Source organism: Gadus chalcogrammus, chromosome 21 (assembly GCF_026213295.1).
Source record: "Gadus chalcogrammus isolate NIFS_2021 chromosome 21, NIFS_Gcha_1.0, whole genome shotgun sequence".
Lineage (NCBI taxonomy): Eukaryota > Metazoa > Chordata > Actinopteri > Gadiformes > Gadidae > Gadus > Gadus chalcogrammus.
The window spans coordinates 491,649-500,806 of record NC_079432.1 but is presented as its reverse complement, the minus strand read 5'-3'; the positions used below and the strand labels follow the sequence as shown (position 1 = coordinate 500,806).

The following is a 9,158-nucleotide window of genomic DNA, read 5'->3' as shown; positions in this document are numbered from 1 at the left end:
AACCGTCCCCCCGTGGCGCCCCCAGGCCCCCCTGCCCGACCGCTCCATCCTGCTGGCCGTTCAGGGCCTCAGCGACGGACGCCTGCTGTTCTCCAGCGAGAGGAAGCTGGCGGTCCGGGACCCGACGGTCACCAGCCTCATCCAGACGGACAAGCCCCGCTACCGGCCGGGGGACGCCGTCAGGATCCGGGTGGTCTCCTTCGGGGCGCAGCGCAGACCCCAAGGCAGCCCCGTGGACATGGTGGTTAAGGTGAGGGGCCCCTCTGCTCACGGACTCATTACGTGAATGAATGAATGGATGAACGAGTGAATGGGTTGGTTCTCTGTGCCTGGATGAATACGGGGGTGTGTGTGTCCTCAGGACCCCAGGGGGAACATCATCCGGCAGTGGCTGGCCCTCAACCCCACCTTGGGCGTGGTCAGCCAGGAGCTGCAGCTCTCCGACCACCCGCCGCTGGGTCGCTGGACCGTCCACACCACCGTCCACGTCAGTCTGCTCTGCACACTCCGTTCTGATTGGCCCAATAGTGGCTCCATTCTGATTGGCCCAACAGTGGCTCCGTTCTGATTGGTCAAACAGTGCCTCCGTTCTGAATGGCCCAACAGTGGCTCCGTTCTGATTGATCAAACAGTGGCTCCGTTCTGATTGGTCCAACAATGCCTCCGTTCTGATTGGTCCAACAGAGGCTCCGTTCTCATTGGTCCAACAGTGCCTCCGTTCTGATTGGTCAAACAGTGGCTCCGTTCTGATTGGTCCAACAGTGCCTCCGTTTTGATTGGTCAAATAGTGGCTCTGTTCTGATTGGTCAAACAGTGCTTCCGTTCTGATTGGCCAAACAGTGCCTCCGTTTTGATTGGTCAAACAGTGGCTCTGTTCTGATTCGTCAAACAGTGGCTCCGTTCTGATTGGTCCACTTATGAATATATTACGATATTACTTACTACCTTACTATATCAAAAATACTGGGTATTATTAAGGGAAATTTACAATTTACAAATATTAAACGTTTGTTTATTGTTTAGAAGTGATAGATGTCAATTCTCATGATGTTAATATTAGTCTTTATATTCACACAATGGTTTCAATTTTCAATTTTACAGGACGTGGAGCGGGAGAATCACTTTACCGTGGCTCACTATGGTGGGTAGAGACCGGCCAAGCCCTGCAGGGTTTGGTGGTCATGTTATGCAGTAGTTATTCAGTATTTGGGGTGTAATGTTATGCAGTAGTTATTCAGTATTTGGTGGTCATGTTATGCAGTAGTTATTCAGTATTTGGTGGTCATGTTATGCAGTAATTATTCAGTATTTGGTGGTCATGTTATGCAGTAGTTATTCAGTATTTGGGGTGTAATGTTATGCAGTAGTTATTCAGTATTTGGTGGTCATGTTATGCAGTAGTTATTCAGTATTTGGTGGTCATGTTATGCAGTAGTTATTCAGTATTTGGTGGTCATGTTATGCAGTAGTTATTCAGTATTTGGTGGTCATGTTATGCAGTAGTTATTCAGTATTTGGTGGTCATGTTATGCAGTAATTATTCAGTATTTGGTGGTCATGTTATGCAGTAGTTATTCAGTATTTGGTGGTCATGTTATGCAGTAGTTATTCAGTATTTGGTGGTCATGTTATGCAGTAGTTATTCAGTATTTGGTGGTCATGTTATGCAGTAGTTATTCAGTATTTGGTGGTCATGTTATGCAGTAGTTATTCAGTATTTGGTGGTCATGTTATGCAGTAGTTATTCAGTATTTGGTGGTCATGTTATGCAGTAGTTATTCAGTATTTGGTGGTCATGTTATGCAGTAGTTATTCAGTATTTGGTGGTCATGTTATGCAGTAGTTATTCAGTGATTGGTGGTCATGTTATGCAGTAGTTATTCAGTATTTGGTGGTCATGTTATGCAGTAGTTATTCAGTATTTGGTGGTCATGTTATGCAGTAGTTATTCAGTATTTGGTGGTCATGTTATGCAGTAGTTATTCAGTATTTGGTGGTCATGTTATGCAGTAGTTATTCAGTATTTGGTGGTCATGTTCTGCAGTAATTATTCAGTATTTGGTGGTCATGTTATGCAGTAGTTATTCAGTATTTGGTGGTCATGTTATGCAGTAGTTATTCAGTATTTGGTGGTCATGTTATGCAGTAGTTATTCAGTATTTGGGGTGTAATGTTATGCAGTAGTTATTCAGTATTTGGTGGTCATGTTATGCAGTAGTTATTCAGTATTTGGGGTGTAATGTTATGCAGTAGTTATTCAGTATTTGGTGGTCATGTTATGCAGTAGTTATTCAGTATTTGGTGGTCATGTTATGCAGTAGTTATTCAGTATTTGGTGGTCATGTTCTGCAGTAATTATTCAGTATTTGGGGTGTAATGTTATGCAGTAGTTATTCAGTATTTGGTGGTCATGTTATGCAGTAGTTATTCAGTATTTGCTGGTCATGTTATGCAGTAGTTATTCAGCAGTGTGTCTGTATAAACACGTGTCTGGTTTTAGTTCTTCCTAAATTCCAAGTTGGGATCTTGGTGCCCAGCGTGGTGTTCCACACAGACTTCCTGTTGGGATCTGCGAGCGCTCAGTGAGTCACCTCGTTCCCCACGTCCTGCTCTCCTTTACCTGAAATTGTGCTTCCTCTTCTTACCTTCAAAATACATATTTTGACCAATGTGTTCCTGGCTTAAGGTGGACTGGGGGAGTTACCAATAAATACACAAATGTTTACATCAACGAATGTTTACCATGTTTGCCCCGTTTCCTTAGGCACTCGTACGGCAAACCAGTGGCCGGAAGGATGGTTGTGACGTACATCCACGATGGGCAGGTCCTGACCTCTACCCGGGCCGTCATGGTACTGATCAGAACAACGTGCTCCACCTTAATTCTGCTGGATCGCCTGTTTCCAAATGAGAAGCATTTCGTTAACCTTCTCCTCCTCCCGGGGCAGGTTGATGGCGCCGCTCCCTTTGAGCTGGACCTGTCAGAGTACCCTGCGGTGGGCCGGTCGCACCGCGGCCATGGGGCCCTGACGGTGTTGGTCAACGTGACCGAGGCTCTGACAGGTACACCTCCATTACATCGCACGGCTTCATCGGCCTCCAGCCGCCATTAGAAGAGCGGGACACACAAAACAGCTGGTTAATTTTTAGTGGTCAATATTCACTGTAAATACACATGTTACAGTAGTGTTCAGACTGTAAATACACGTGTTACAGTAGTGTTTAGACTGTAAATACACATGTTACTGTAGTGTTTAGACTGTAAATACACATGTTACAGTAGTGTTCAGACTGCAAATACACATGTTACTGTAGTGTTTAGACTGTAAATACACATGTTACTGTAGTGTTTAGACTGTAAATACACATGTTACAGTAGTGTTTAGACTGTAAATACACATGTTACAGTAGTGTTTAGACTGTAAATACACGTGTTACTGTAGCGTTTAGACTGTAAATACACATGTTACTGTAGTGTTTAGACTGTAAATACACATGTTACAGTTGTGTTTAGACTGTACATACACATGTTACAGTATTGTTTAGACTGTTAGTACACATGTTACAGTATTGTTTAGACTGTTAGTACACATGGAACAGCAGCCCAGCAGTGACTCTGGTTCATCCTGCAGGACTGATGCACAGCAGCGAGGCCACAGTGTTGGTGGAGCGTTCCAGGTACAAGCTGTCCTTTGAAGGCAGCCCCTCTGTGCTGAGGCCCTCTCTGAACTTCACAGCCAAGGTAAGGACCACTTCTACATGAGCATCGCACGCCTGCTTGGTCTTTATGCCACTGGATGCAAATCATAATAACTCAACTGGATAGTTCAAATGTCCTGGTTTAAAATCCAAACCAAACCAAGTGGTTGAACATTCGTACAGAATGAATAATAAATGGATCGGCATGTGAGTGTTCGTTCTGCATCAGGGCGGACCATGACCTCAAGGAAACCACAAAAACACGTTCTCTGATGACACAGAGAAAGTTAAGGGTGACATATTATAGCAGCAGGTGTGTGTGTGATTAGCCCTTACAGGCCGTTTGTGAAAATCGGCCTCTTCTGACATCACTAGTGGGCGTGTCCATATAGATGTGTGACGGAGAGATGAGCAACGTTTGCTGCAGTCCCCTGGGTGGGCTGGTAGAATGATCTATCCACGGGGTCTGCTCGCCCCTCAGCTGAGCATCTCCACCTACGACGGGCGACCTTTGACCCTAGAGGACCAGGCGCGGACGGTCTTGGTGACGGTGTTGCAGCACCCGGTCTATGCGTGGGACGGTCTGTTCGGACCGGACATCGTCGGGAACTTTTCGGGCACGCCCGAGACCCAGGACAGACAGGAGCAGATGAGCTTCCCTGTCCCGGCCGACGGGTTCATTCCTCTCCTCATCGAGGTCCACGAGGAAACCGGATCTCTGGTTATCGACGTAAGCGGAACATTTAAATGATGAAAACGTCCTCCAACTCATCAGTACAATTTGTGAAAAGAAATTTGAGTTTAGAAACGGTATACGAGAAGTGAGGAAAAGCATTTCATACACACGTCAAGAGATTCTAAAACTGTTCAAATTACTAATTGCCAATTAGCAATAAAAATAATGATGGTGGTCAATGACATTGGCCATGATTTGTGTGTAGATCACCTAAGATTAGTCTATCGATCTGATTAGTCTATAGATAACCTATGATTAGTGTATAGATGCATGATTAGTCTATAAATCACCTATGATTAGTGTATAGATGTATGATTAGTCCATAGGTCACCTATGATTAGTGTATAGATGTATGATTGGTCCATAGGTCACCTATGATTAGTGTATAGATGTATGATTAGTCTACAGATCACCTATGATTAGTGTATAGATTGCCTATGATTAGTCTATAGATCTCTGATTAGTCTACACATTAATGATGATTAGTGTATCACCCGACTGAACTGATCTGATGAATGTAGATGTATGTTTGACCTCTGACCTCGTCACCGGCAGGCCACGCTGGAGGACACCTACAAGACCCTCTCAGTAGTGAGTCGATACCGCTCGCCCAGTCGGTCCTACCTGCAGATCCACAATCCCAGCGCACCTGCACAGGTAACCCACCGCACCACACAGGTAACCCACCACACAGGTAACCCACCGCACCACACAGGTAACCCACCGCACCACACAGGTAACCCACCACACAGGTAACCCACCACACAGGTAACCCACCACACAGGTAACCCACCACACAGGTAACCCACCTGCACAGGTAGCCCACCACACAGGTAACCCACCACACAGGTAACCCACCTGCACAGGTAACCCACCACACAGGTAACCCACCACACAGGTAACCCACCACACAGGTAACCCACCACACAGGTAGCCCACCACACAGGTAACCCACCTGCACAGGTAACCCACCAAACAGCCAACCCACCACACAGGTAACCCACCACACAGGTAACCCACCACATCTGACAGGTTACCCACCAAACAGCACAGGAAAGACCTGTCTCTGTACTGTTTAACCCCTACCTGCTCCTTAATGACCTGTCTCTGTACTGTCTAACCCCTACCTGCTCCTTAATGACCTGTCTCTGTACTGTCTAACCCCTACCTGCTCCTTAATGACCTGTCTCTCTACTGTTTAACCCATACCTCCATAATCAATGCACCAGGCACACAAACCTCCAACCCTGTGTGGTTTACTGTGACCACTTCCTGTGCAGTGACATCAACTTCCTCCCTTCCTCGTTCAGGTCGGGACGCCCCTCCTGCTGACCGTTGAGAGCAACTTTGACACACCCCACTTCTTCTACATTGTAAGCTACGCAACATGTAGACGAATAGTGTCACACATTACACCAGTTCCCTTTTCCAGCCATGACCAGCCCTCCTGGTGTCCTCACTCTTTAGTATAACTTGACTTGAGGAAGTCTTCAGGTTAGGGTGTTTCACTCACAGTCGGAAGGTTCTTGGTATGAACCCCAAATCCCTTCTTGAGCACCTACCTGCTTCTTAATGGCCGGTCCCTGTTCTGTCTATCCCCTACCTGGCTGAATAAAAAGCATCTGCTAAATGAGAAAATAATATGAATAACAATGACTAAGTCAGTCATTGACCTACATTGTGGACATTGGGGTTCAAATCCGAAGCCCAATGTCACATTGTTTCATCGTTTAGATTTTAATTGTCACACTATGGTGCCAGCTTATATGTTTTATATATATACGAGTGCATGCATTTATTAACGTGTGTGCTTACCTGGGTGGGCACGTGGGTGTAGGTGAGGTCCAGGGATAGGGTCCTTGAGTCCGGAACGTTCTCCGGGCCCCTGGCTCTGACCCCCGAGGCGTCGTGGGCGCCGACGGTCTGTCTGGTGGTCTACTGCGCCCGGGCCGACGGCGAGGTCGTCAACGGGGTCCTCCGGTTGCCGGTCCCCCTGGAGCTGCAAAACCAGGTGTGTTTTTATGACAAGTTAGCCTGGAAACAAAGAGTATTTGATTAAGCTAGGAAACAAAGGGTCTTTACTGTCAAGTTAGCTAGGAAACAAGGTGTAATTACCGTCAAGTAAGGTAGGCAACAAGGTGTCTTTATTGTAGAGTAAGCTAGGAAAAAAGGTGTCTTTACTGTGAATTTAGCTAGGGAATAAGTTATCTTTAATGTCAAGTAAATGCTAATTGTATAGTCTTTTGTCACAGTTACAGTCTCTCATGGGGGCTTCACAGGTCTCAATATAACACCCCCATCATCCTAAACATCCAAAGGGCAAACCTGCCTCCTGCAAAAAGTCTGTCTTTGTAGGGATATGTGTGCTGTATATGCAGTATAGTGGCTGCGCTGTTAGACTGCCCTGACCTGATCTTTAATGCCTCGGCTCTGGATTCACTGTAACTTGCTTTGGATGAAAGTTTTAGTTGTCTAAATTGTGGAAATAGTTTCAAGCAAATGGCTTTGGAATTAGGTTTACTTTTTTTGAAGAAGAAGAATTATGGACTTTGTTGAACTCAACAGCTTAATTCAGGAACACAAAAGTGTTGGCTACACACAACAGGTAGATGATAGCAGGTATGCATCACAGTAGAACCGTCCACCCATGGGTGATTCCATGGGTGGATGCGTGTTGACGTTGGGTTCCGCAGGTGTCGCTGAGCTGGAGCGAGGGGCAGCGGCGTCCTGGGGAGGAGGTATCCCTGAGGCTCTCCGTGTCCGAGCCCCGGCCCCTGGTCGGCATCCTGGTGGTCGACACGGCAACGCACCAGCACAACTCCACCAACGACATCACCACGGCGTCGGTGAGGGCGGAGGATATTGGGGTGTTGTTGTTCGCTGGCGTTTTTTCCGGACTTTTCCTGGAATAGCGATGGACCCCCGGAGCCGAATCTGGCAGAATCAGCTCCCAATTTGGGCAATTTTCCACATTCTACCAAAAAATCTCAGGCATGTTGTGAAACTCCCAATGGCAGCATCCAAATTTTGAGGGATTTGCTGTTATAATTGGATATAATTCCTCCATTCATCTATCTTCTAAGTGTGTTCGTCCGAGGTGTAACACTATGTGAACGGGTTAGCGATAGAGACTATGCTATTGTCCCCAGTGTAAAAACTCTGAAAGGTTCTGGTTTTCCCACTAACTACATATTTCAACCTCCTGAAGTTACACCGAGGACATCGGAGCCCTCCACCCCACCCACGTATCGGTTGCGCAGCGATGAGCCACAATCTCTTGCCTCCTCTTTCTTGGTTCCCTTCTCCCTAACGGCTCAGAGCCTCTGGTGATGTTTTTTTTCGGTATGGGCGTATGATTGCCGGAACAAAATCCCTCTGAGGATGTTTTGTGTCTCCTTTGTCAGGTGCTGAAAGAGTTGTATGGCGGTGTGAGTGAGCAGTACCACCCTGATCAATGGAGCATCGGAGACCCCTCATCCCTCTTCGAGGTAAGCCCTGTCCTGTGAAGACCCTGGACCAAACACACGGAGACAGTCTTGTCTCCAAGATCTAACGTGACAGTTTCCAGCAGAGCCGCCCCTTTTCCTCAGCTCTTGGCTGAACGACCGATTATGTTGTCGCTCACATGGCAATCTGAGCTGTGATCTCTGCAGACTGAGGACACGTCACGGTGATACCCGTGGAAACCACGTCAACTGGGTCGAAACCCATATGTGGGTCATATCCCAGGACCAAGTGGATCACAGGATGGCCACGAACATCAAAAATATATAATATAATAATATAATATGTATGTATGTATGCCTTGATTGTTTCATTCACTCATTAGTATTTCTGATTTCAATACACAGAAACAATGTTAGTTATCCCTGCTTTTGAGAATGTTTTGCTAATTTTTACTGTGCAAAACATTGGGTTGGACCTGGCCCAGAACTACCTCCACAGGCGGGGGTGGGACAGCTGAAGAGGTTTGGCAACATGTTATGCATCTATAACACCTCGTCCTAATGAAATCTTTCTGTTCTCCTGGTCTTTGCTGTCTAGTCCTGTGGCCTCATAGTGCTGACGGACGCCACGGTGAACGCCATACAGGAACATGAGTGTAAGTATTAACAATCAACATTCGCACAACCACGTGGGTAAAAGCTGAACCTGGCCATTCGCCTTACATCTGAGCAGTGATGGTTCTCTTCGGTGAGGACACAATGAATGAGGAAGAGGAGGAGCATGCGGAGCCCAGGGAACGCCGCCACTTCCCGGAGACGTTGCTGTGGATGGACATCTACACAGGGTGAGAGCGCTCTCAGTCCCCATCCACACAGAGCACATTTTTTGGTGAAACAGCATAAGTCTTGTTCACCCTACATGCGTCCGTACATGCGTGAAACCGCATAAGTCTTGTGCGTTTCGGCCGACTGTCCAGACGGAGCCGGCGAATCCGGTGCCCGATACTGCACATTTCTGAAACCATGTCTGAGGGTGGTTTCAAATCTATCCGGACCTATGCGGTTTCGTGTTAGGATTTGTGTGGACGCCTGAAACGCAAACAATGACGTCACTTTTGATGGTCCTCACCAGCGGGGGGACATCAGAGTTGCGTTTTATCTGTATTCTTTTTGTAACTTTAAATAAAGCCCCTTGATCAATTTAATTACTAACTGTAGGCCTACATCAAAAATTATTTTCTTCAATTGAGAAATTGTATTTTATTTTTTATTTATAA

At 46.5% G+C, this 9,158-nt stretch overlaps 1 protein-coding gene across 1 annotated transcript in view; it reads right to left on the bottom strand.

The window, feature by feature from the left end:
* Positions 1-7,027: 7,027 nt before the first annotated feature.
* The window catches only part of col12a1b (collagen, type XII, alpha 1b), a 175,122-nt gene continuing 172,991 nt past the window's right edge, over positions 7,028-9,158 (bottom strand). Inside the window, exon 73 of the mRNA XM_056581812.1 lies at positions 7,028-7,218. Within this exon, the coding sequence (XP_056437787.1) occupies positions 7,028-7,218 (191 nt within the window). The remainder of the gene's footprint in view (positions 7,219-9,158) is intronic.